Source organism: Lipophrys pholis (genome assembly GCF_963383615.2).
Source record: "Lipophrys pholis genome assembly, chromosome: 11".
Taxonomy (NCBI): Eukaryota; Metazoa; Chordata; class Actinopteri; order Blenniiformes; family Blenniidae; genus Lipophrys; species Lipophrys pholis.
The window spans coordinates 27,409,357-27,437,234 of record NC_137631.1 but is presented as its reverse complement, the minus strand read 5'-3'; the positions used below and the strand labels follow the sequence as shown (position 1 = coordinate 27,437,234).

The window sequence follows — 27,878 nt, the reverse complement described above, 5'->3', positions numbered from 1 at the left end:
TCTCCCAACGTTTGTGACCGAGACGCATTCGATGCATACCAAAGAGACCTTCCTGTTCCTCGGTGGAATCAAATCGTGCTGCTTTGTCATTCTCACCCTTCGGCTCACGTGTTTGATATCTGGCTGCTCACTGCAGAAAGCTGTAAAAAAAAAAAAAGAACATCCCTCCTAATGAACCTCTCCTCTTTGCTTCTGTGTTTTGCAGGAAGTCAAAGACGAAGCCGAATGGAAAGAAGCCTCCGGCGGAGGAGAAGAAGCAGTACTTGGAGCCGGAGTTCACGAAGATCCGCGTGGTGGACTTTGACCTCAAGGAACTGGTGGTGCTGCCCAGAGAGATAGACCTCAATGAATGGCTCGCCAGCAACAGTGAGTAACCTCGTCTCGCGGTCCCTGCTTCCACTTGGGACGGAGGGATAGTCTGTCCACGTCTGGTCATCAGTAGATAAGGAGGACGCTCCAGCAGGCCGGGGACCTTTAACGTGACTCAGGCCTGGCGCGGCGCCCAGACCGCTCACCAGACGAAGTTTTAACTCTTGCGGAGATTTGTAGTCGTCTTTGTGTTCGTCATTCCTGGAGTTCAGGAAACTGGCTGCTCGGTCGATCTGGAGAGGATCTTGTTTTGCTCCGTCTCCTTGACTTTGGTTACGTATCCAAGCGAGCCAGGTGTTTGCAAGGCGGATGATTAAAAAAAACAAAAAAGAAAAAAAAAGACTTCTTAGGTTTTTATTTTAGTCCCGATGGATCAAACATGGTTACATAACAACCCACAGGACGTGCTTCAGCATGCTGGGCGGGTTTCAGCTTGACGTCAGAAGCCACGCAGATCGGCTTGTACGCAGCCACTAGTTATTTATTTTATTTGCCAGAGCAAAGAAGAAAACATGTCGAGTTCTCCATTAGGTTGGTTTTTCATTAACGCGGTCAATAATTAATGGAGTTATTTCAGCCCGTCTGGCCTTTCATTTAGAAAACATCTTCTTTGGTAGAGCTGATAAAAGACGAGCAGAGATGATATGTGAGGTCCGATGGGCCACATTCACCTCCCTCAAAGACAGTTTAATAACATGTAGACTGGGGATATAAATACTTTTTTATTAAGGATGGTCCGATACTGCACGTACTCGTAAAAGTTCTTCTTCAGCCTTCGAGGCTGTTGGAAGTTGCGTGTAGCATCGACACAGAGGCGGAGTTAGCACCGGGAGTCGTGACACTCCGGACGCCGCCATTGTTGTTATTGAACGTCGACTGTGTGCAGAAGAACTATTCACTATGGCCGTGGTTCACATGCAGCAGCAGCGTTTTGAAAACTTCCACCTCGGGAGACATTTTCAGAAAGTTGTCGTTCCGGGGGCCTAAATGTTTTAGATTTTACTTAAACTAAAACCGAAAAAGACGTATATCAAGATTTTACCCTGTCTTCACCTTTACTTAACCAAAGATTATTCTGTAGTTTTTGACTCGTGAACAAAGTTTTTCTTCATAATTAATTCATGTAAAGATAAAATGCCCTGAAAATTCTATTTAAATAAAAAAAGAAAATTCTATCAGTCGCTCTTCAGTTTCAAGTACAGAAAGAATAATCTCATTCTGAGAATAATAACCTCGCTCAGTTTTTTAGGTCATCACCTCGTTCCACACATACATATATATATATATATATATATATATATATATATATATATATATATATATATATATATATATATATATACATACAATGAAACGCTTCAGGTTGAACGCTCTCATTAGACTTGATATCTTTAACTGCGTCAGATTGACTAAAGATGAACTTTTTTTTAAATTTACTTTCGACGTTGGTCACAGATGACTTTAGTCACTGCATCATAGGAATCTCACCCGACCCAACAACTAAAAAAAAAAAAAAAACCCTCACATCTTCATTCTTCCCACCCTGAAAATAAACATCTTTTTTTCGGTGTTGAACATCTATTTTCTCTGAATAATTTGCAGTGGAAAAACCCGTTTCACTTCTACAGCTGAGATGACAAACCTTCCGCCGCTTCCTATTTCTCCCTTGTTTTATTCTCCCTAAGCCTGTTGATCCGCCGGTTGTTTGCTGGTGACACGTAACACAAGTCTCTTGTCTCTTTCTTTATTTTCTTCTTTGTCTTGATTTCCAGCGACGACATTCTTCAATCTCATCAACCTGCAGTACAGCACCATCTCGGAGTTCTGCACTGGGGACACCTGTCAAGCCATGACGGCCTGCAACACGTAAGTTATCTCCTGGTTTATTCAACATCCCATTGGTTAATTCATCAAAGGTCCGAAACGCTCCTGTTAGAACGAACCCTGGTCCGGCGGCTGAAACGTGATCGCGGCTGTTTGCGCTGCAAACGGAGCAAACGAGCGCCTGACAGACGTAATAATGCCGCTGCTCGCTTCGTCTGAATTAACCTGCATGACGGAGGAATTCCTGCTTCTGTTTGGATTCACATTTGTATAAAACACATAATAATCCTCTTTCAGCCCGGCAAGTCAGCAAAAAACAAACTGAAAGACAAACCAGCATACAGATATTTATATTTATATTTTATTATTTTAACGAAATCACCACACCACCAGGAAAACCAGAACCTAATGCAGTAGGAGGAACACATGTAGAAGACTGAGCCAATATTGCGTGTCAAAGTGTAAATAGGCGGGCGTGGCTCTTCCTGAATAAAATGATATCTGATGATGCGGCGTTGTCGTTGGCAATTTCCATTTATTTTTAATTTTTTTCTTCTTCTTGTAGTTTGGCAAGCGCATAAAATTGCTCATTGCTATTGTTGGTATCGTATGGTTTGGAGATTCTGGCGAGCTTTATTTATTTATTGAATTAATTAATAAATTTATTAACAGTTGTATTGTTTTTTTAGATTCCACACATTGTATCACATTGCAAAAAAGATGAAGGGAACATTTGTGATTTATTTATTTATTTATCCCTGCTGTCACATGATCAAGACCATTCCAACACCAAAGTAAATTTTGACTTTTGTTTCACTTAATGTGTCACGGATAGTTTCCTTGGGAAAACAAAAGTCTGACGCTGAGCGACGCCGAGCTTAACGCCGCTTTATAACCATCAAGACCACGTTCGTCGCTTGTTGACAGAGAAGGCGGATTAACTGTCCGTGTTTAACTAACTAGTTTGCCCTGTCAGGGCGGCGTGACGTCTTTATGTGTTGAGCTCTTCTCCAAGAGAGGCTGGAAAAACCAGAAGAACCACAACAACAGCCACCGCCACCGCCACCGCCACCACGCTCACTCTGGGCAAAAATGACAAACAACACGGCCGTTGACAAAACCACAATAATCTTAACATTTTTCCGCCGTGAGAAAGAAGCTCGTCACGAGGTCACGTCTCGCTCAACAGTGGATTTTTATTTTTTCCCCCACTTCAGTCACCTCGGGCTAGAAACACACACACACACACACACACACACACACACACACACACACACACACACACACACACACACCCTGAGAAATGAGGAAAGCTTTTCCCGTCACAATCGCAAGTTTGAGATCCCGTCTGATTTTAACTCGGTCACCATTCACTCTCCATTGTGGCTCCCCTTGTATCCCCTTGTATCCCCTTGTGCTGCCTGCCATGCACCCCCCCCAAATAGTTTTTTTTTTTTTTTTAAATAAATGAAATGAAAACATAAACAAAAAATAGTTTGGTTCCTGGTTTTAGCAAAAAAAAAAAAAAAAGAAGAAAAAAAACTTTTCATGGCCTCTTTTTTTGAATTTCACAAAATAACTACTTTAAAATTGTTTTCATCAAATTAACATAAGTTTTTCAAGTTCTTCTTTTTCTACTCACTCTTGATTTTAAATTTTAAATTTACATTAAGTTTTATTTTTAAAGGCACAAGACGGTTCTTTTTTTAATGCGTCTGTGAGGTCCTGCACTGATTGTGTCAGAATAAAAGCGTGAGGTTATAAACCCTCGTTATCTCACTGAACATTAATTACGTCTCGGCTCAATGATTCAACGTAAATTTCAAGTTTTCACAGAAATCAACAAACGTATCTGCGCTCTTCACAGCTGAAAGCTTTCAGATATCATCGTTTGTGGCGGAACCTCAGACTGTTTATTGTGCATCAGTGACGCCATTTTCGGAGTTTCTCTCTCACACACACACACACACACACACACACACACACACACACACACACACACACACACACACACCCACACACACAGACAGACACACTGCGCCTCACCCGGTCTCGGTTGTGGTCGCTGCGTCGCCCCCTACAGGGTCAGTTTCTTTTGACGTTCCTCAATATTTGTAACGGCGACGCCGTGGCACTCCTCTTCATCATCTTCCTCATCAGACGCCGGGCTTGTGGCACCACCGGATGTTCGATGCGGGGGGGGCCGGGTTGATCTATCGTCAGGGGTTTTCCCCCAGAATAAGGAAACGGGCCAGGTTTAGTTTCACGTTATTTTCCCGCTTATCGTTTCCGAGTTTCCAAGAAACGTTTCCAAACATTCCTCTCGACAACAATCTTCACATCGAACACCAGAGGTGGACTTCCGGCTTTCTGTCTCAATTTTAAATCGGAACTCAAACAAGTGCTGACATTCTCTCTCTCTCTCTCTCGCTCTCTCTCTCGCTCTCTCTCTCTCTCTCTCGCTCTCGCTCTCGCTCTCGCTCTCTCTCTCTCTCTCTCTCCAGAATATACTACTGGTATGACGAGAGGGGGAAGAAGACGAAGTGCACTGCTCCACAATATGTCGACTTTGTTATGAGTCTTTGTCAGAAACTGGTTACAGACGAGGAAATCTTTCCCACTAAATATGGTGAGTGTGTTCAGGACTGACTCTGGTCCGGGGCTGCGCTGCGCTGCCCCCTGCAGGCTCGGCTGCAGAAATGCATATTACGTTATGAACTCTGTTTTGCGAGGTTTCACAGGTTTTATTTACTTAAATGTCTCGTACAATAGTTTTGTTTTTTTTTCTGTCTCAAAGGTGGAAAAAGTTTAGAACTGTGTTTAAACATCTATCTTGAGATTTATTTGATTACAGAGTAAATTCCCCGGGCAGTATATAATTTTAAGTTCAGTGTCACTTTATTTTTAAAAACAAAACTTGGATCAAAGTAATTTTATAATTTTATATTTTATTTATAAAGCTAAAAATCACAAAGTGCTGTACATAAAATGGGAGCAATAAAAACAAAACATAATAATTTCATAAGATACATGGTCAGAAAATGCATTAAAAAAAAACGACATAAGAATTGATTGTTGTTTTTTTTTTGTTTATCCTAATTTATAAAGATTTTAAGTTAATAATGCACCGATCCCACTTGACTAAATACGTGTACTGAGTACCGATATCAGTACTTATTAAAAGTACTATATGCAGTACCCAATACTGGTATTAGTGTGTCGCTACATTTCATATAATTCTAGTATAAACATTCTAATTTAAATTGACTTGATGTGGAACTACAATAAGATGGACGCTGCAGACACTGCACTTGTTGCTCCTCCTTTCATTCGTTTCTCCCTCCTGCTTTTCCTCCGTCAGGTAAAGAGTTCCCCAACTCCTTCGAGTCCCTGGTGAAGAAGATCTGCCGGTACCTGTTCCACGTGCTGGCTCACCTCTACTGGGCGCACTTTAAAGAGACGGTGGCTCTGGACCTGCAGGGCCACTTGAACACTCTGTATGCACATTTCATCGTTTTCGTAAGGGAATTCAACCTGGTCGACCCCAAGGAGACCTGTATCATGGACGACCTGTCCGAAATCCTCTGCGCCCCGGCGCCGCCCGCCCCGCCGCCCTCCGCCCCGGCGCCCTCCTCCCCCTCCCCCTCTTCACAAAACCACGTGACGGAGAGATGAGCGGGCGGCGACCAGACCGCGGCCCTGGGGGGGTGATAGAAGATAAGATAGAAGAGAGAACGAAAGACGGCCCTGTTCCCCCCCCGCCCCGCCCCCACCCCGCCCCCCCTCTCAGTGCGAGTAGGACTTTAGAGACCTTCCAACTACCCTGACATCTCGCTACGACACCCACCAGCCGGAAGGAGAAAAAAAAGTGTGTGTGGTGTGGGGGGGGGGGGTTTGGGGTGGCAGGGAGGGGTTTGTCACGCCTGCAGGAATTGGCGTGTGCGTTCCTCCCTCGGGCAAATCCCTCCCATCTTCTCTGCAATTTAAACTAGGAACAAACAAAAAAAACGTATGTGTATGTTTGTTTGGTTTTTCTTTTTTCTTTTCTTTTCGTTGAAGTTTTATTCAGTTTAGTTTTCCTTCGGGTGGGTGTGTGGCGTGCCCGTCGCCCCCCTCCACCTCTATCTTCTACAGTACAGGAAGGGGGCTCTGCTTTGCTTCAACCGACTATTTGTACAGTGTCGTTCACGTGTGGAGAGAAGATTGCTCGCCAGCGCCGGCCAGTAGGGAGCCTCGATACCGCCTGACTGGCGGGGGGGGGCGTGGTTTGAGTTGTTTGTGTTAAAGCGCTTCCTCCTCGGGACCTGAGAGAAAACGTCACTGCTGCCAGAGAGGAGGCGCCTCTCGTCCACCTCCTCGTAGTCTCATATTCACCTGCAGGGGGCAGCAAACAAGGAGGCAGGGAAAGCAGAGCTAAAGATTGTACCCTCCACGAATGGATAGTTTGAGGCGACTGAGAGCTGTTTCTACCCCCCCCACCCCCCAAAAAAGGACAAAGACATGAGGTAATGTCTGCAGGCCCGGAGAGGAAGAGGAGGGGAGCGGCGAAGCTGCTCTGCTGTTTTACAGCCACCAGTACTCCCAGCGCAGAACTAAAACTCTTCACTTTTATTTTCACCGGCCCTTTAAAGAAAGATTATGTTTGCTTTTTAAAAAAAAGAAAAAAGAAAAAAAAAAAGATTATCAGAGGAAAGTTAGTTTGGGAAATAATGAACAGCGATATCATTACACATGTATAGAAAAATGCACAGTCTGCTTGGACGTTACTGTACCAAGAATCACAAGCGGGTTCTGTCAGACATAGCCTCTGTATGGAGGAGGATTGGATTTATAATTCTCCTTTTTTATTTATTTTAATTTTTTGCAGGGTTCTTCAGTTCTGGCTCTTGTTTTTATGTATTTTAATTATTAACTAAGTTAAAAGCAATTTAATATTTTAAGCTCTGCGGATTATAATCTAATAAAAGAGAAATTCCACTCGGACTCTGGGTCTTTTGTACGAACGTGTGAATTGTGAGGATTCTGGAGAGTTGAGAATATTGTAAAGCGTCCCTGGAAGTGTGTTTTGAGAAGATAAATGAATAAAAAAGATTGTGACAACCTGACGGATGCGACTGGGTGCGTTCCAAATCTTTAGACCAAACTTAGTTTTCTGCTTGGATCAGTCTGACCTCTTAGAAAATCTACTTGTTTATTTGAGATGTTATTATGAGAGAATTTCTTTATACATGTTTTTTCCTTCAAAAGTCGTCGATTAACTGATCAAATGTTTGGACCGTTCAAACAAATCGTCACATTTCAGATTTATTCTTTTAATAAACGCCAGTCAACACTTCACATGCATGTAAAAGATGAAACCATATCAATCGTTGCACTGCTATAAACAGTTAGAAAACAATGCCACAAGGCTATAGCCGTTTATCAACACCACCCAGCTACTTTAGAAAAGAAATCGCTGTGTCCACCGACTACACTAAGGATGTCAAAAATAAGGCCTGTGGGCTTGTAGTCCCATGTTGGGATTGTAGTCATTTCATGTCATTGTTTTTTGTGAACAAATCATTTTCAGCACGTATACTCTGCGCCACAAAAAAATAAGTTATTATGGCACTACTTTATAACTCAAGATGTGGATTAAAAAACCCTACAATGAGTCCCCGCCAAAGAGGTTTTATTTCTTTTGCTGTAGCCATCAGCCCCCTCATCCACCACCCTCCACCCCCCCAAACTCAGCTCTGCTGTTCATCCCCCAAATGCATGTTCCTCAAAATCACGTCACAATTTGAAAAGGAAGATAAACAGGTGATCTAATAAAAGTGTTGTCACATCAGTTTTTTCTTCTAAACTTCTAAACAAATTAACTTTTTATTTTTTTTTAAATTTCAGTTGCATGCAAGTCACTCAAAACCACAAAACCACTGATGGTGCATGCTGTCCTCCATCACCTGACAATATGTCCATCAGAGCTTTGATTCTTTGTGCTCTTTCATAAATAACCCTGAGATTTAAAAGCATGTTGACAAGCAAACATTCCACTGCATGTAGAGATTATTGATAACAGGTCATTGGTTGCATATATTCATCATGAAACGATTGGATTGTGTCATTCTGGGGCTTCCAGGGTGGTGACTTCAAGTCCTTCAGGGGCTCTGGCTAGATTCTGACTCTCCATCCTGGACCGGCGGATCATCGTGGAGCCTCGCCTCCTTCTCACGGACGGCCGCAAGGTGACGCCCTCGCTCAGCTTGAGGCGCGCGAGACCCCCCGCCTCGTCCAGCGCCTTGGCGCTGCAGCACGGCGTCGGCACCTTCACCGTGTTCCCGAACTTGGAGTAATCCACCGCGTACATGCCGTCCTCCTCGGACACGGTGGGCACGAAGCGCTGCCCCCACAGGATCTCCTCCGACACGTAGGAGGTGCGGGCCTGCGTGGTGATGCCGGTGGTCTCCACCACGCCCTCCAGCACCACCACCACCTCGAGGTCGTCGAGCTGCAGGTCGGAGGCCGACAGCTCGTACAGGGGACTGGCCCGGTCCATCACGTGGCTGATGATGAGGGGCGACACGAGGAAGACGCCGTTGGTGCCCACCGGGTTGTCGATGTGGATGTCGATCTGGTCCAGCGGCACCAGCTCGCCCTCCTGCGTGGTGCTCCGCCGCACCACCTGCATCCGCACAGTTGCGCTGATGATCATGCTCTTCCGGAGGTCCCCGATGCGGACCATGAAGCACAGCTTGTTGTTCCGGACCGAGATGACCGCGTGCTTGCTGAAGATGAGCGTCTCCGCGCGCCGGTGTGCCTGCGCCGTCTTCATGAAGATGCAGCCCAGCATGATGGCGTTGATGACCAGCCCCACGATGTTCTGCACGATCAGGATGACGATGGCGGAGACGCACTCCTCCGTGATCATCCGGCCCCCGAAGCCGATGGTGACCTGGACCTCGATGGAGAAGAGGAATGCGGAGGAGAAGGAGTGGATGTCCGTTACGCACGGGACAAAGTCGTCTCCTCTCTGATCCAGGTCGCCGTGCGCGAAGGCCACGAGCCACCAGACCATCCCGAACAGGAGCCAGCTGCACAGGAAGGACATGGTGAAGATGACGATGGTGTGGAGCCATTTTAAATCCACCAGAGTTGTGAACACGTCCTGCAGGAATCGGCCCTGTTCTCGGATGTTGGTGTGCGCCACATTGCAGGTGCCGTTCTTGGCCACGAACCGAGCCTTCCCGGCTTTCGCCTTGAACTTGGGCTGCAGGACACCCTCAGCCAAACGTGTCAGCAAATAATCCTCAGGAATGAGTCCCTTTCTGGACAACATAGTGCTCCCATGCTATGAGCGCGCAGCCTTCAGGCTTGTAGGTAATGCCCGGGCCTGGAAGCCGGCTTATTTACCTTTCTCCTGTCCTGATACAGGGTTTTTTTTTTTCTGAAAGTCCGCGCGCACCAATGTCAGCTGCTCGGCAGCTGTCTGGCGCAGGAGGACTCAGAGTCTCGTCGTCCCCACTTTTCTGGCGGTATGCGCGCAACCCGCGTCCCCTCCTGATCAGTCCCATGAGATAATTCTTGTTTCCAGCTTTGCAGCTGCTGCTGTCACTCACAGCACCGACCGAGCGCGCGTAGTTCCTCCCACGGTGCTCAGCTTCCTTTGTGAACCGACCCCTGCCGGTGCCTCTGCGCGCCCAACCTTCCCCGGTGCGTGTGCGCTCCCCGGCGTCCCGTGCGTAAAAACAAATTCAGATGTCAAAAGGCTGACGCAAAAAAAAAAAAAAAAGGCTCAGGCTTCTCGTCAGGTTCGGATGAGGAGGCTGGTTCAGATGACCTCTCCGCCACAGCAATGCTCGGTAACGTGAGATTGGAGACGTTGTGGGGTGGAGAGGCAGCCCCTCCTCCTCCCCGCCCTCCACCTCTCAATGAGAATAAAGGTGGGGTGGGGGGTTGGGGGGGCGACAGAGGACAGTGGAGGACAGTCTATTGTGAACCATCCACATGATTTCAACAATTTCACACATGTTCAGCCACAGAAAACAGATTATTTATTGACACTAAAATCATGAGTTAGAAACAAACAACAACAACAACCACCTGCCAGGCTCCTTCTAATTTCCACACCAAGAGGCTTTACTTTACAAGGCCTCTGGCAGCCATATAACTTTCTCATGTCAAATGTCAGTCTGACTCACAGAAGTGTGAGGATTATGTGTTCAGTTGCTGAACTGGACGACACTGTGAACCTCCGTCACGTCTGTCAACTCAACTCCAGCTGCTTTCCCGTTTTGGGACGAATCTCGTGTTTCGTACACATCAGCAGTGGAAAAGCACAATAAAAGTGAAATCCATCTATCATTTTACCCTCAATTGAAAACTCCACACACATTTTCATGATAATTTATGTTTTATTAACAAAGGTTTCACATTTTCTTTTATGTACAAATATATTACAACATGATAAAAAAAAGACCAAAGGAATATATATCTCATGGGACAATTGCACTTCGAATGTCTTCCTTCCGCTTTTTTTAAATTCCTCCTCGTCTTGTGCTACTTGTCTGCTCGCACGAAGGAGGCGAAGACGCTGTCCTCCTTGTCCAGCAGCGCCTGCGGCGTGTCGTACTCCAGGATGATCCCTCGCTTCATCACAATCACCAGGTCGGCGTTCAGGATGGTGTGGACGCGATGCTGAGAAAGTCGTGAGGGAAGATCTTATCATTCTGAAGCAAAAATACTTTTCTGATCTGTTACGTTCCGAACCTTCGTCAAGCTTCCTGCGGACTGCAGGATGGCTTCTGTTTGCTGCACTGAATTTATTTCTTTCCCCCTCATTCAGTCTTTGTTGTTCATAAACTCATTACTTAGTATGAATCCGTCCCGACGCTCGTGTGAATTGATGGAAAACGGTCTTAAACTGCTGAAATGTGCCACACAACTAAAGCTCCTCTGCCTTTTGACTCAAGTGTAATTGAATAAGGACAAGTCGGGCATCAGATCTGATTCATCCTCTAGTTTCTCTTTTTTCTTTAAGCACGGTCTGCAGATTTTCGCTGCAGATTCTAAGAAAAGCCTGGGCAGCGCAGAACAAAGGCCGGCGCTCTCAGGAGGAGCTGCACGTAATCGCCCGGAGCTCCGGCGCAGAATAGAGGAGATACTCACTGCTATGATGACGACCGTTCGGTCGGCGAATGCAGTCATCACCACTTTCTGCAGGATGCTCTCCTGATGGGGGGGTTAGAGGAAGAGGAAGAGGAAGAGCGACTTTGTCAAACAAACATCATCTGCAGTCGAAGCTAAAAACAAAGACGTCGTCATAACAACCTCCAGAATCACTTAAACCTTTTCATCCAAAGTGCCGCCATACTCTTCTGGTTCCCTACTGAAAGCCGGTTTCCTGGAGGGCAGCGCCGCGGCGTCCGCCAGCACTTCTTTGTGACCGACCTTTCAGGATCGAGTAGAAACGGCCTCGGGCTTTTACTGCGCTCAATATTCTCCTCCTATTTCAGTCTCTCTCTTTCAGACTCGCGCCGGCCTTTTTCCTCCTCCTGCGCTCTTTTAACACCCGAGCAGCTTTGTGTTGTTGTGCATTGATGGAAATATCAATTTAACTTCATAGAGCAAGGAGAGAGACCGAACTCGAGTTTGCAAACGTCTCTCTGCCTCCTTACAGATGAACATGACCTTGTGAGTCCCCCCCCCCCCCCCCCCCCCCCCCCAACACACACACACACACACACACACTGACCGTCGCCATGTCGATGGACGCTGTGGCTTCGTCCATGATGAGGATGCTGCTCTTCCTCACGAAGGCTCTGGCCAGGCAGAACAGTTGCCTCTGACCCTGGCTGAAGTTTTCTCCTCCCTCCGTCACCACCGCGTCTGAAAACACACGTTTCATCAAACGGACCGGTCGGTATTTGGATTTTTATTTTATTTTATTTTTTAAATCTTCTCAGTTGGATTGTTTGTGTTTTATTTGCAGTTTTAAATGAAGCGACTGCAGAAGGACTGCACTCTTACTTTTAGTGAACGGGAAAAGTTAATTATCCATTAACACTCGGCTTCCAGATCAATATCCAGACTGATCATCGATTGTGTTTCAGTGAAGTCTCTCACAAGAAACAGTTCTGCATTTAACGTTGATATTTGTCCATTTATATGAACCTTTACAGTCCATATTAATTCGTCTTTTTAAATACAATTGAACAATAAAAGAATAAAAAGCAGCGTGAGCTCCAATAAATAATCCCAAGTCAGTTTATTTGAGTAGGATTAGTTAAAAGTTAAGCAAAACCTTAAGTCGCTGGGAAATCCTCCATCAAATGAATATTAATGTTGTTATTGGATTTATTACATCTAAAATGGTCCATGTTTTTACATTATTGGCCATTATTACATATGGTTGTGTCTGGCGGTTGCTATGTCACCAAATTGGTTTTTCAGAGTAAAAAAAAAAATCGAGTTTTTATTCACTTATGTGCTGAACTTTAAATTTAGCAAAATGTAATCATAATTTCCAGAGGCGGTGCAACAGTAGCTCATAAAAATAGTGTTAAAAAAAAACCAAACTGCAGCTTATAAAGAGATAATTCTTTAGTCTTAGTTTCTCTCTCCTCCCTTAAGTGTTAAACAAGTTGTAATAAAGTGGTATTGTATTGGTTCACATAACATGAGCCTTGTTTAAAAGGAGTCTCTTCACAATCAGTCCGATCCCCCCAGATGTTCACTCCGCTCCAGAAATACACCATTTCGCCCGTTACAGCTCCTCTGGCTGCTTTATAGGCTGCATCAGTGCAATTTAGTTAATGCAACAAGCAGTTAGGTTAACTAAATTAAAAGACGCGCCTCGTCGGCCGTCAGCGCCCGGTTGCAGTTCACCGTGAAACGAAGTCGCTCAACATTGGTCAGTGTCACACGGGACGCGTGAAAGCAGGTTTGCTGGAAACTGAAGCGGAGATCTCTCAGCTGATCTGAGTCTGTTATCCCACAAGTGCAGCAGATGCTTCATCGCTTTCCTGTTGGCGAATCGCTGGAGGCTGGGTCATAAATTTCAGGGCAGCAGGAGCTAAAGTAAGAAGAACCCCCCCCCCTGCTGTATCAGCATACCAGGCATTTCATGTTAGCGTGGGGGTTAGAGCTCGTCGAAGAGGCTCTCGGCTCGTATCTGATCGAGTTCCCCGTGTCGGATCCACGACTCCAGAGATGAAACTGTTGCAGCGACGCCATATCAAACTGTTCCCACAGTGGAGGTTAAAAATGACCGGCAATCTGACACAGCGGCCTGATCTTTGTGTGGAGGCGCTCGGTCGGCGTGTGGGCGTGGCCTCGGCGTCCGATCAACTCGGGCTCAGTTCGCCACGCCTCTTGAAACGAACACGACACGCGAGAGTGAACGATTAAAACAAGGCGGGGGGGGGGGGGGGGGGAGGGGGTCTCCTCACCGAGGCCTCCAGGGAGCGACTTGACCACCGGCTTCAGCTGAGCGATCTCCAGCGCCTCCCACAGCATTTCATCGGTCGCCTTCATCTCTGGGTCCAGGTTGAACCTACACACACACACACACACACACACACACACACACACACACACACACACACACACACACACACTCGGTATTTACCTCTCCATCGACACGATCTCCAAGAAATCGTCTCAGTACCTCAAATACAAATTTATACAAATATAATAAAACTGAGACAAAACGTTGCTCTCTCGCCTCACAGGGAGACACCAAGGGTCCTTGGTTCAAATACCTCCCACAGAACTAAAACTAGAACGGGCACTCAGCACTCACCAACGCCACATTTGTCGCCATGGAAACCAAAGGATTACAAGGTTATTTGATCCACCATTCCTGGTTTAAATCGCTTCATGTTACCACAGTTTGACACTGATGTACAAACATTTCATGATTTCCGTGTGACCGCACCCCCCCCCCCCCCCCCCCCCCCCCCACACACACACACACACACACACATTCCCCAACCGCTAACCAGGGTAATGATGTCACTGCGTCATGTGGCATATCAGAGGATAGGGAATAGAAAACAGAAGATATTGGCGTTGCTCTGACATCAATCGGATTAAAAGTTAGACATTTTCGTGACCTACACCTTGACCTTTGACCCGATCGCTCTCAGAATTTAATGGAACCGTCCTTGGATAAAGACAAATCATCCCTGAACATTTCATGCAATTCGGATCAATAATTTTTGCCGAAAGTTTGTAAAATACATACAAACCAATAAATAAATAAATAAACACACGCTGTTTTCCCCCTATGCTCCAAAAGTCTCTTATCAAATGTCCAACCAGAAAAGCAATTCAATAATCTTTTTTGTGTTTCATGTTTTCTTTAAAAATGACTCATGTTCGCTAATTTCCGACCGTCGGCACCCGTCGCCCTGATTTCAAACTAACTGGGTTATTGGGGGGGTTATTGTACCGGATGGTGCCGCTGAACAGGAAAGGATCCTGTAGGATGATGGACAGTCGAGAGCGGAGAGTCTGCAGGGGAAGCTTCGAGATGTCGATGTTATCGATTACAATCCTCCCTGTTAGGAGAAAAAAACCCATTAAAGGTTGATTTTTAATGTTATTGATCCTCAATAAAACATGGCGACTGGTTACATTATTTGCAGAAAAAAAATCAATTAGTGAAATTTTACCCTCGAACATGTCCACCATACGAAAGAAGGCCAGGGAGAAAGAGGATTTTCCGCTGCCGGTCCGGCCACAGATCCCCACCTGAAGACGACCACCAACACTCAGACCTCTTTCCTTTCTTTCTTTTTATGTTTTCTTCTGCTTGTGCTTTGTTACCTTCTGCCCGGGGATGACTTGTGCGTTGACGTTTTTCAGCACGGGCTTCAGCGAGGTGTCGTAGCGCACGCTCAGATTCTGGATCTTGATCTCTCCCTGCTGAGGCCAGCCGTCGGGGACCTGAGACACGGCTGAGACATAACGCAAACAAGGCGGCCATGTCACTTCGAGAAGCCAGAAAAACCCAACAAACACCAACTGTGGTTTATATGCGGAAGCGTATTCACATGAAAAAATGAAAATGGACTCTGTTTTTGTGAATTAATCAGATAACTATGTCAGAATTATGAGAAAATATTAATTTAAAAAAAATTGTTTTTGTTTTTCTGAATTTATGAGTTAATTATCTCATAAATATGAGGAAAAAACTAATTATGTATTTAAAAAAATTGGCTTTGTTTTTCTGAATTTATGAGAAAATGGTTTTCTGGGGGGGAAAATGTGATTATCTCATAAATTCAGAAAAACTGAGCCAAATTTATTTTATAATTTATTTTTTCTCATAATTATATAATAATTATGAGAATTATAATTATAATTCAAAAGAACAGTCACTTTTCATCTTAGCTTCTGTATTTATCATATATTATTCTGAACATTAAAGCCTCTGCGGTTTAGAGTTTATTCACTGCGTTTGCATGACGTGGAGAAAAAAACAAAACAACCACTGGCTTGAAATAAAAACCAGTGCATGTAAGCTGGTTTAAAAGGTGTTTCGAGCATGAAAGTGATGAGTATAAAAAGCCAGAGAGGGATGAGGATCCATTTCCCCGGCTGACACTGATGCATGTGAAATAAATGTGAGCTAAGCCTGAACTTTGCCATGAACGCAGCAGAAATCATGGAGCTGTCTCGGCGTTAGTTTCTCTCTCTGTGCACCTGCTGCGCCAGTGAAAGAAGCCACCGGTCCGAGGAAAGGGAAAACTCACTGAGAAGTCCTTCGTAATTCTCCGGTTCAGTTTTGAGTAGGCCGTTAATCCTCTTGACCGAGCCAAGCTGTACTTCCATGTCTGCCAGGTTACGCACCATCCAGTTCATGTAGTTGGAGACCTGATACACGGGTGGAGGAAGGGAAGTCACAACACACGTACGCAGGCCTGGAAACTGATTTATAGTATAAATGGAAATTGAGTCAATGCAACTCAGATATATCTCATATTGACCGGAGAGTGTGTGTGTGTGTGTGTGTGTGTGTGTGTGTGTGTGTGTGTGTGTGTGTGTGTGTGTGTGTGTGTGTGTGTGTGTGTGTGTGTGTGTGTGTGTGTGTGTGTGTGTGTGTGTGTGTGTGGACAGAATCCCTCTCAAATCTGCACTTCTGCTTCAAACTGACTGAAATTCAACAGATTTCGTTTTCACCTCACTGCAGATTATTTATTTTTTTTATTTGATGAAATTGCATCAGCAGCATCAGCTGGCTGGAGTCTTCACCAGGATGTTTAACCAGTCCAAGTTCCCTCCCTGGCTGAATGTCCTCCACCATAGCCACACTACCATCCTGTATGTGTTTAAGCCACAGCAGCTGCACAGCAGCTCGGAGGACAAAGCTCCAGAGGGTCATCGAAACAGCTCAAAGGATGGCTGGCTGCCCCCTCCAATCACTGGGAGAACCACACACTTCCCGCTGCCTCAGCAAGACACTCAAACATCATTAAGGAACATTCACATCCTGGTCACGCTGCCATCAGGCAGACGATACAGAGCATTAAAAAAACAAAGGACGACCAGATTCGGGAACAGCTCCGACCCAACAGCAATCACCACACTGGACGCAGGACAACATATTTGATGGGCAACATGTTTTATAAGGGATCGGTGCAACGACACGATGACTGACTGACTGACTGACTGACTGACTGACTGACTGACTGACTGACTGACTGACTGACTGAATGTGCGCTATGGTGTGGCTCCTGTGTTTTCCTGCTTTCTGTTCACAGCTTATAGTAGATTTTATAGTGTGATGTACAAGCTGTATGACAGTAAAGATATTCTATTCTATTCTATTCTATTCTACTCTACTCTACATTGCACATTTCAGGGTATATTGTATGTATTGTGAACATTCAGGGGTATATTTAATCATGTATAACACATTTCTGTTTCTTTAACATCTATTTTAAAATTTGGTTGGACTGTTTTTCTTGCCCATTTTGTCCATTTTCATATTTCCACTCTGATTCGGGTGACATGTTTTGCCTGCATTCTCCACCTCCCATCCTGGGTGATAATACGTCTCCAGTGATTCCACAGTTTGTCCTTTATGTGCAGCAGGAAGTGACAGTTCAGCTCACCCTGACTTTGACTACTTCACTGAACTGAACGTCGACACACGGCGCTCTGTGTTTTTAATGCGCGAGCTCACAGATCCACAATCACATGAGAAGAAAAGCTCCCACCATGAGTGCGTATGTCAGCCCGAGCCCCACCAGACCGGTGGACAGCTGGTTGTAGAGAGAGTTTGTGATGGAGGCTACAGCCGCGACCAGCACCACGCAGGCCCCGATGTACTCCTGCAGGGAGGACAAACAACAACATCCAGGGATTATAGTCACACACAACAACAAATGGAGTTTCCGTCTCGTAAACACGTCAGGCGTTCACCTCCTACAGCAGATTATAACATGAAACGTGACACGACGGCTGCATTTCAAATGTCAAAACCACAAATGAAAGATTCAGTGTTTGAGTATCCCGACAGAGGGGGCGTTTCCCCCGGCAACGTCCCAAATGACAGAGAACCGACAAAACAACAAGAGCAGCTTCAACATGAGCAGATTGTTCATTACCATGCGGACCTCCAGCCAGCGGTTGGCCGCCGTCAGGAAGAGGGAGGCGATGTTGTTGGCGTCCGTGAACTGTAGTAACCTGTGTCTGAACCGCGGCTCGTACCTGCCGGGGGAAAAGACGAGGATTCCATTCTCATTTCAGTGAATCACAGACTGTGACAGACCCTTTTTTTGTTGTGAAAAAGCTGCTTTCTGTTTCCCTCGCAGAACATTAACGTGACTCTAAATGTTTCATCTGATTTATTTCTTCTATAGGGAATAATACTATAATGACAGTTTCTCAATGCAACTGAAGGTATTAACGTGTCAATTTGAATTGTCAACAGCGTTCTGTTTCGCTCGTGGACTTTCCATAAAGGCACATTTTAAGTTTAAGTGATGAAGGCAAAGCTGCAGTTTTTGAAGATTTACAGGCAATTTGTTTTTCTATTTCTAATTTACTGAACATGTTTGAAAGGAAGAAGCATCAGATATGTGATAATGCTTCATAGTGTAAACAGTTTTATAAACAGTTTTCTCTGTTCTTCTGTTCAGGCAAAGAGGCTTGTTTCAACATTTCTTTTTTTCCACGTTACAACGTCTTCATCAATCTCATCTGGTCATGTTGAATGACGTTTCTAAATATCAGCTGGTTATACGGATGACCATTGACATTTTCTGATGAAGACGCAGAAACATGTAAAAAAAAAAAGCCTAAAGAATAGAAACTTGTAAATAAAGGAATTTAAGATATTTCCCCAAGGGGATTAATTGAACATGATTAGTATTACTGAACTAAAGCTATAATGAAACTAACTGAACTATAGTAAATCATTATGGACATGCTGAATTGAGTTGAAGGCAAATCTTAAAAGGACCACCTTCTCAGATCCCTGGATCTCCTCAACCAACTCGTCACACTGCTGCATTAACAGAACGTTAACAGTAATTACCTGAGGGCCCTGATGGTGGTGAGACCTTCCACCGTCTCTGAGAAGTGTGAGAGTAGAGGGAGCTGGGTGCTGTCCTCCAACTGCTGCAGGTCCCTGACCCCAGGAGGGAAACATCAACACAGGCAAAGTTCATTCCACATCTCTATGTTCCTTCAGCAGGAGCAGGATGACATTAGAAACTAAATGAAAACCGGAGCTCAGCCATCTCAGATTGGAGGTTGAAAGAGACGTAAATTTATAACGTTCAAGCTCCTTGTAGGACTCGTTCAAAGCATCGTTTTGGAAAAGTTTCACGATTTGGAAACCATGTCCGTTCACATGGAAAACAGACATGTAGTTTTCATGTCGGGCCACTAGTGGGTGGTGTTGTTTGTGTTTGTAACAAAGCAATAAGCTGTAATCCAACTTTATCCAATCCAATCCAACTTTAATTATGTCGCACATTTAACCTGTAAAAACAGGGTTAAAAACAAAGCCACAATATCGCAGCGCTCCATTAGTGTTAAAAGTCAGCGAGTACAAATATGTCTTGAATCGCCGGAAAACGCACGGTCATCACTATTTCTTAGTCTGGATCATGGAACATCAAGGACCATCTGATTTGCTGACCTCAATGATGAAACAGGAGTACAAACGTGTATTAAGATCGGATAAATAAAATATAAACATTAACATTCGTATGAACAGATCATGACGTTGGATTCTTATTACAGGGAGATATGGACTGGGAGTCATGACACACTGGAGGAAAACATTGTTGTTAATGTCCATCTACTGAGCATGTGCAGAAGAACTACTGTAATGTCCGGACAAAAAGCTTTGAACAATCACCATCTAAAAGTGATATATCTGCTCTTCGTGACCTCGTCTTGTGCTGCTTTCCGTGGTCTGGAACTCCAGCAGCTCTGATTAGGAACTTTGCTGGTTTTGTTCTTCAAAACCGTCCAAAAACATGCATTTGAGACGAGCTGGTGATCCTAAATTTCTCGTGAAATGACCTCCTCCGCCCGGTCGGACTCACCTGGAGGCCACGCGGAAGTATTTCTGGATGAAGTAGCAGGTGACGGCCAGCGGCAGCAGGGCGATGAGGAAGACGGGCGTCACGTAGGAGATGACCCCCAGGGCGGACACGCACAGCAGGGTGGAGCGGCTCAGACACTCCAGGGTGGTGGGGATGTGCTGGTCGATGGTGTTGGTGTCCGTGGAAAACCTGTTGAGGATGCTGCCGAGTGGCGTCGTCTCAAAGAGCCTGGCGGGGGGAAATAAAACAAACTCCATCGTTAGAAGGAAAATCAGAACGAATGAATGAAGCAGAAGTGTCTGACGCTCATCGTTAAATAGTTATAATAAAAAATAAACAAGTAGTAAGAACTCCGCTTAAATAGTATCAATGCCTTGATTAAATGATGAAATTAGATCATGGTGTAGTTTTCCAGTGCAGTCAGTGTGGGCTCAGTTTAAAGTCTTTGGCGTGATTTATCGACTGCATGTTGTGTGGTGAGCGATATCACCTGGGAGCCGGTGGAGGAAAGCAGATGGTGCTTTGAGTAATGAGGCGGATAAAAGGTACTTTTAACAGAATTTCCTCTTAGAAATGATTTGTTTTAGTGTACACAAGCACAATCAGCACACGAGGCAGAGCTGGAGCAGCACACACACGCACACACACACACACACACACACACACACACACACACACACACACACACACACACACACACACACACACACACACACACACACACACACACACACTCTCTCTCTCTCTCTCTCTCCTACCTCATGGGGGCCAGGATGATCTTGCTCAGCAGGTTGTGGTGGAGCTCTTTGGCCACTTTGAGGCCGGTCCACTCCACCGCCACCGAGGTGGCGAGACAGAGGACGATGCCGAGGCAGCAGAGCACGCTGAACACTGAGAGGTACCACGAGTGGCTGAAGCCACAGTCCTGAAACAGAAACGGGGGTTATGACTGCTGCAAAACGCTGTGTGTGTGTGTGTGTGTGTGTGTGTGTGTGTGTGTGTGTGTGTGTGTGTGTGTGTGTGTGTGTGTGTGTGTGTGTGTGTGTGTGTGTGTGTGTGTGTGTGTGTGTGTGTGTGTGTGTGTGTGTGTGTGTGTGTGTGTGTGTGAGACGTGACAAAAGTCAGTGAAGCCTTCCAAGCTGATCTAACAACAGTAGAACGACACACATTCGAAAAAATAAATCCCTTTTTTTTACCTACTACTTACAAGTAACCAAAGACTCCTTTTCAGATATGTTTCTGGGAGTTTACTTTCGTAGGAACATTTGTATGTGGAACCTAAGTGGGGGTTCCCCCATGGCTCCACGCAGTATTTTAATGGACGTATGTGGGACTGTCATGGGTTGTCTATTTAAACATTTCCCATCATTGATGGAACGAGAACCCATAAAGTAAAGCCCACATGAGTGAGTCTATATTGGGCCCCTACCGTTTTGAGTATTTGGGTCCCATGTATATCAACCATTTTTAGCCCATGTAGTCCAGTCATAAACCACGTGGCACCCAACGATGCATGCTGGGGTGGGAACATACTTAGTTATTCCTAAAATAATCTGTCTTTGGCAATCATCTGTCCAAAAATAACTTTAAAATCACTGTAATACAATAATGACTGTCACATAGAAATAAACAGCAAAATAACTAAATGATTTTCTGAATTGCTCAAAAATTCTTTTTCAATCAGTGTATGTAAACATATAGTGGAGAACTTCACATTTCAATCAGGTGAAAGAAGGAACCTCCAGGTCCAGGATCAGACCCTTCTGATTGACAATGAAACGGTAGCCTCACATATCTACTAGTTTAATTAACATAGACCCGACAATAAGTACTGGATTTTCACTTTTTTATTTTGACGTGGAAATGTGCAGCATAAGGTATGAAGTAGGGGGTACAAATACAGATTTATCTGCAATCATAAGCAAATAAATGCACTTTAAGTAATGAGTTTAGGTAAAGGGGATACTTTTAGAGTATTGGCTTCAAAATCAGGAAAAGTACTTAAAAATCAAGTCGAGAAACAACAAAAGATTGAATACTACACCCTAAAACCAGAGGCCATGTCTTCTTCTTCACCACAAAGTTAACATGTTTAACTTCCTAACTCAGTAGTTTGGAAATATAAAAATAGAAGATTAATCACATACTAATGTTTATTTATGTTTAAATGTCAATGTTCCACGATGTATGGAAATAACACAGCACAGGCTTAAGAAGAAATAATGTCAGTAGTTTCAGCCTAATCCTCCACTGGGGAGATAAATAACTGACCGAAACTGAATCAGACTGACAGAAACTGAATGTGGTTAAACTTGATGGCTCTGAGGTGAAGTGGCCGTCAGGCTCATGTGAAGTAGAGAAGTGTGCGTTCAAGAGTAGAACAGGACTTGTGAGTGTCCTCACATGGATTTACTGGACATCACAACGCTGATTAGATAAACGCAGCAGGGACACGGCGACTCGACGTTGCTCAGCAGAGCTCGTTTAATCGAGTGTGTGTCGGCGAGGAAGGTGGAGAGGCCGTGTGTTCTGACTTTTATCCCCAGCTGACTTCTGCCTCCAGCCTTCAGATGACCGTGTGAAATGCGACCTGGTACACAGGATTCACACACACACACACACACACACACACACACACACACACACACACACACACACACACACACACACACACACACACACACACACACACACACACACACACACACACGCACACTCAGACGAGTCTTGATAAAAGCGTTGCCTTACTGGTCCTGGAACATGATAACCTGCTAACAGCTGCCGTGACCTCAGAGTGTGAACAAAACAGCTTAGCCTTCACTAATACGTTCATATTCAGACCTGCCTGCTTTCTCTCAGTGCGTATGTGTTTTCTGTTTACATGCATGAACGTGCGAGGCTGTATTCGGTGGAAGGCACGCTGCAAAAAGTCAAATATTTATAATGCAAGAGGCAAATCCCCGCTTGTAAATAGCACAAGGGGTCCGTTCAGGTCTCGTTAGACACGATGGCCCTCGGCTACATTGGAAAGACTCACGGTGGGTGTGAGTTTAAGCTTTCACTTCAATCCGTCATCCATGCTCTCACTCACACTGTTTTGACACAGTCTTTTTTTATACATATAAACGTATTGCTTTAATGTGCAGATGAAGCGGCGCTGCGTCGCCTCTGGGAGCGTCAGTGAACGCTCCATCTGTGTTTGTGTTTCAGGTCAGCCGAGAATCACCAGAGATTCAATGAGAAAATCCTTATGTAATTTCACTCTGGCCTGATTTAACTTGGATGACTTAATTCAACCCTTTTCCTGACTTGAGTTCCATATTTTTTTTCCCCAGAATTAATGATGTCAACCATTTTCTCAAAGCTTTAATTGGCAGTTCGTGTACATTCGTCTTGAAGCAACGCGAAGAATGTGAATTATTTATTTCTTCCCATGATTTCTATTCAGCACTCGTAAAGAAACCCCTCAGATTTGACCTGCGATCAATAGAGAAGTCACACATTTTTTACTTTGTGTCCATCATGTCAGACTTTGAAGGTTGCACCAACCGTCAAAACAATCAAGCGACCACCCGAGCCCATTGACTTCCTGTCTAAACCCCTCTCGAGCGGCTGCGTGTGGTCAGCTCTACCTGCACCTCAAACCCTCCGAGTGTTTGGAGAATCAGGATCCAGTGAGATCAGGTCGCTTAAGGGGAAACTAAATGATATCACTGTCGAACCAGAACTGTCAGTCAAGGCTTCCACAAACTGCCGCTGCAACTTGCAGCCTGTCAAGCTGCTTTCTTATTTGACAGGTGGCCTTTGAATTTGGTGCCTGAGGATTTTACTGAAGGGGGAAAAAAATGCACTTGTCCGTCTTCGATACGACTTTATCAAAAGCAAACCCAGCTGAATATGTTCATCACAAGGTATGTATGAAAAAACACACCACACCGACCCAACCCACCGCTTCTATGCTATTCTATTCTATTTGAACTTTCCAAGTTATAACTTACATATTAGCTGCAGAAGAAATGAAAAATGTCCATGAAACATCTAGATTCATCCATCGTCTGCATTTAGCCAAACAGGACACAGTGGGCGGAGCCAATCCCAAGTCAACGCCAACAAAGGTGAGGGGCGCACCTTCGTATCGGCCGCCCACACCAGAGATGACCAGGGATGACTCAGTCTGTGAGGTCCAACAGCAAAGCGCCTCTCACCTGAACGACGGTGCAGTTATGAGCCCTCGCCTCGATCTTCGCCATGATGACGTGTGACGTCCAGTGCGCCAGCCAGTAGTCGATGGCGACCATGAGGGAGTGTTTGAAGAGCTGCGAGAGGAGGAGCAGGGAGAGCAGGAAGAGGCCGGCGGAGGACAGGTAGGTGCCGCAGGAGCGCCAGGGGATGGTGGCTCGCTGCCTCATCACCTGCGACAGGTTGTCGTCGTCGTCGTCGCTCTCCACCGACTCCTCTGCCGTCACAACAGAGGCCAGTCAAAAGTTGCAGTACTTTTTGAAAGGAAGACGACTACGCTTCACCTTTGCTCACACACATTTCTTCTTGTACTTTGTGCTAAGCGGCGCTGCTTTTATCTTTCCTGCCATTCCTTTATTGTCTCTGTTTGACCTCTTCTTTTTTTTTTTGGGTCACACTTCTCAGCACAGAGATCCAAAGCAGAGGAGAACTGTGAAAGAAGAAGGCTGCAGGCTACAGAGTCTGCACTACACAACACCGAGCAGAACATTCACTCCAATGCGGTGCGTTTCCAAAGGGGCACGAGGGGTGAGAAGCTGATGCAAACGACCTCCTGTCTTGTCCCCAACCCTCAGGTAAAAAAAAAACAAAAAAAAAAAAACAAACAAACAAACATCGCATCATGCAGTAAACTGTGGCGCATGAAGCTGCATGTGGGCGTCTGGGAGGATCAGACATGCTGGAAGCAGAAGAAGAGATGGGGAGTGAAAGCGTGACCGTCACTTCTACCACCACCCATAACCATGCGCTAAACCAGGGGCGTCAAACACAAGGTCCGTGGACCAAAACCGGCCCACAACAGGCTTCGATTCGGCCGAGGAAACGACCGAGCAAATTCCAAAGAAGCCATCAGAGAAAAGATCGAGCTGAAATAGCTGCTGCCAGGGAAGCTCATTGTTAGCAGAGTAGCATTAGCCTCAAAGCCACACTGCGACCGCGAACCAGAATCCAGAAACAGGAAGTACCAGTTAGGCCACATTTGCACGACAACGTTGTCAAGTGAAAACAGAAAACCTTCGTTGCGTTTTGAAAATCCAACTTTCCGAAAATGCTTTAAGTCCAACTGCTCATGTGCAGCACGGCTGGAGTAAATACTTTTTCTGCACATGCTCAGTAGAAGGACAACAACAACAACAACAGCAACAACGTTTGCCTCCAGAGTGTTGAGGCGGTTTTATAGTTGACAGTCACAGTAATAACGATCCAACTTCGTCATCTGCGTGTTGTTCTCTGCTGCGCGTGTGTGTGTGGTTTCATTACAAAAACAAACAGCAGCACCCACTAGTGGTCTGGCATGCTAACTACATCCGTTTCCAGATATTCTTTTCTAAACTTTGCAGTATAAACACGGAACATTTCTGAAATGAAAATGCAAAAACAATTAGTTTTCACTTGAAACCTTGCCGTATAAATGGGACCTGAAATTGTCTTCATGTTGAAATTGTAGCAACCTTCGACACTATTTGTTAATTTTTGCGAAAACAGAGACTTTTTTCAAACTTGAACCACATGTGACCCCTGAACTAACATGAGTTTGACACCCCTGATCTCAACAGGCTTTCTGGAGCAGGAGGAACAAAGGTTTGAGGGTCGAAAAAAAGAAACAAAGGACACACTAAATGGAGGACGAGCTTCTAAAATGACGGAGGAAGATGCTGGCACATCTGCAACTTGCTGCAGCCTCACAATGCCACAAGCAATCTTTTGACGGCTTTTCGTTTCGCTCCCTGTTCTTTGGGTCACACCATGCTTTCTGGCCACACCTGCTCGATCGAACGCCTGGTAAGCCACTGCACAAGTCCACTCTGGGGTGCCACCAGCACGCGGGAAACAACACATGACACACATAAGTAAGACAGCCACCTCACCTAACCCTAGAGCTGGGTTCATTGAAATCGTCGCAGACTACACAGAGCATGTACTTATTAAATGTGTTTTATAAACTGAGGCCTGGACACAAGAGAAACACAAGAAGTAAATGAAGCTGAAATCACTGACTGCGATTATCCACACGTTTAATCAAACCGCCTGTTTACTGTGGTCATGGCTGGCCCTGCACACGCTCACCTTCCTCGTCCTCTTCGGTCCTGGCCGCCTCTCTGGAGTACATGGCCCTGCGCAGGTTCTTCCTCTCCAGATCAGTCGTGTTGTCTGCCACCGTCTCCTGGGAGAGCAATTAAAATGCGCAGCAAAGTGTTTTCTTTTTTCCCCCCGAGAGATTAACAAAACGACAATCTGTTAATCAAACACTCATCCCTAAATCCTCTACGCCTCCCTCGCCTCAATCTCAATGCTTTCAGAACAATTAAAGATTATTAGGTGCTATACGGAGCTCATTAGAGGCTCATTAGTGGTTATTAATTACCTTCTTGAACTCCTGGTCCTGTCTGTGCATTAGGGTTTTCCACTGCTCGAAGAGCTCGGGCTGAGTCTTCTGGATGTCCTTCAGAGTTCCTTCAGTCTGGATGGTCCCGTCTTTCATGGCAATAATCTAATGACGGTCGCAGGTAAACACAGAAAAAACAATATTTTACTTCGCAAGGCAGGCTATCAATCTCAAAGCAGGAAAAAGACAAACTGCATTTGTAATATATCAACGTCACAAAAAGAAAGTCGCACGCAGGTTACACATTAGTCTTAGACTAGTTTAGTTTACTCATTTCATTCATTGTAAAAAAAAACAAAACAAGCATTTCAATACAATACAGAACAAACGTTTTGAATGAAGGGGAACAGATAGAAGCTTATTCTATATAGTCTGCTCCTTTATCTCAATTCATCCTTCCCATTGAAAAGTAAACGCAAACAGCAAATATCAAACATCAAACATCAAACATCAAACAAATTGATTATAAAGGACTGAGCGGCGTACACGGCCACTCTCACTTGCATCTGATCTGCTCTTCAATAAAAACCTTGTTTTAATCACTTTATTATTATTTTTTTTTAAATCTACTGTGTGTTTTAGAATCTTTTCTCACCCAGTCAGCGTGTGGGAGATACTGAAGCTTGTGCGTGACCAGCACCACCGTCCTCTTCTCCTCTCTCAGGAGCTTCAGGATGCCGTCCTGCATCAGGTGGTCGCTCAGGTGGATGTCTAAGGCAGAAAATGGGTCATCCTACAAAAACACATATTAACTAGTGAAAGAGGTCTACACACCAGCATGAACAGGTTAATCCACCACTGCCCTCCCAACACTGTGGCTTCTCCTGGTTGACTACTGGAACAAGTGACTAGGTAGTAATTAGTAGGTCTGAAAAAAAATCTATCAATTCATTATTAATTAAGTCTATGGTGTAAATAAACTATTTAGGTTTGAAAAATATGTTAAGTCTGTAAAACAATCCACATTCATAATTTGAAAAGTCTTCAATGGTTCAAAAGTGATGTTTTGCATTTAAACAGTTTATAAATAAGAAATGGGCGATTGTTTGCTCTTTCACTGCTCCCATTTATTCTGGGACTTTTTCTTTGTCGCCCAGAAAGTAAAATCCTGTGCGGGTCCTCGGGTTAAGCTGGAGCATCAGTTTCACACCGGATCCCCGGGAGACATGAGCAATTATTTGATGAATCTGTCGGCTGTTTGTGTGCAGGCTCACCAGGAACACCACGTTGGTCTGCTGGTACAAGGCTCTGGCCACACTGATCCGCTGTTTCTGTCCGCCTGACAGGATGATGCCCTGCACCACAGGACAGAGGAAAACACAACTCAAAGGCATTTCGACACAAAGAGGAGATTGATTTCCACGATGACATCTCAAACTCTGCGTGAGCACTTGGCCTCAGGGGAACAGAGGAGCGCTCGCTTTATTTCCCGCATTAGAAGAAATCCGACATGACAGCGTTTGTGGCTGAACAAGGTCAGCGAGGCTCAACACTGCCTCCGATCCTCGCTG

The 27,878-nt window shown here is 45.0% G+C and overlaps 3 protein-coding genes across 6 annotated transcripts in view; 1 reads left to right on the top strand and 2 right to left on the bottom strand.

Moving 5' to 3' along the window:
- The window catches only part of mob2a (MOB kinase activator 2a), a 65,522-nt gene extending 58,352 nt beyond the window's left edge, over positions 1-7,170 (top strand). For all 4 annotated transcript variants that reach the window (XM_080475104.1, XM_080475101.1, XM_080475102.1 and 1 more), the window contains exons 2-5: positions 206-366; positions 2,142-2,235; positions 4,698-4,822; positions 5,555-7,170. In XM_080475104.1, the coding sequence (XP_080331230.1) occupies positions 206-366; positions 2,142-2,235; positions 4,698-4,822; positions 5,555-5,868 (694 nt within the window). In that variant the 3' untranslated portion in view covers positions 5,869-7,170. The remainder of the gene's footprint in view (positions 1-205; positions 367-2,141; positions 2,236-4,697; positions 4,823-5,554) is intronic.
- A 316-nt stretch (positions 7,171-7,486) lies between these two features.
- kcnj11 (potassium inwardly rectifying channel subfamily J member 11) lies at positions 7,487-10,023 on the bottom strand. Its single transcript, XM_080475100.1, has one exon. It carries the CDS (start codon positions 9,509-9,511, stop codon positions 8,297-8,299), a length of 1,215 nt encoding a protein of 404 aa, XP_080331226.1. The 5' UTR covers positions 9,512-10,023; the 3' UTR covers positions 7,487-8,296.
- Positions 10,024-10,570: 547 nt separating this feature from the next.
- abcc8 (ATP-binding cassette, sub-family C (CFTR/MRP), member 8) overlaps positions 10,571-27,878 on the bottom strand; it is a 56,949-nt gene continuing 39,641 nt past the window's right edge. Inside the window, exons 21-38 of the mRNA XM_080475987.1 lie at positions 27,582-27,662; positions 26,963-27,100; positions 26,347-26,472; positions 26,049-26,145; positions 23,948-24,198; positions 20,501-20,667; positions 19,743-19,970; positions 18,722-18,814; positions 17,790-17,892; positions 17,400-17,513; positions 15,933-16,053; positions 15,004-15,134; positions 14,850-14,928; positions 14,627-14,735; positions 13,623-13,726; positions 11,927-12,060; positions 11,341-11,403; positions 10,571-10,869 (exon numbers count right to left, since the gene is read on the bottom strand). Of these exons, the coding sequence (XP_080332113.1) occupies positions 10,732-10,869; positions 11,341-11,403; positions 11,927-12,060; positions 13,623-13,726; positions 14,627-14,735; positions 14,850-14,928; positions 15,004-15,134; positions 15,933-16,053; positions 17,400-17,513; positions 17,790-17,892; positions 18,722-18,814; positions 19,743-19,970; positions 20,501-20,667; positions 23,948-24,198; positions 26,049-26,145; positions 26,347-26,472; positions 26,963-27,100; positions 27,582-27,662 (2,277 nt within the window). The 3' untranslated portion in view covers positions 10,571-10,731. The remainder of the gene's footprint in view (positions 10,870-11,340; positions 11,404-11,926; positions 12,061-13,622; positions 13,727-14,626; positions 14,736-14,849; positions 14,929-15,003; positions 15,135-15,932; positions 16,054-17,399; positions 17,514-17,789; positions 17,893-18,721; positions 18,815-19,742; positions 19,971-20,500; positions 20,668-23,947; positions 24,199-26,048; positions 26,146-26,346; positions 26,473-26,962; positions 27,101-27,581; positions 27,663-27,878) is intronic.

Coding starts and splice junctions, on each gene's coding strand:
- kcnj11 (XM_080475100.1), bottom strand. CDS start 9,511: ATGTTGTCCAGAAAGGGACTCATTCCTGAGGATTATTTGCTGACACGT.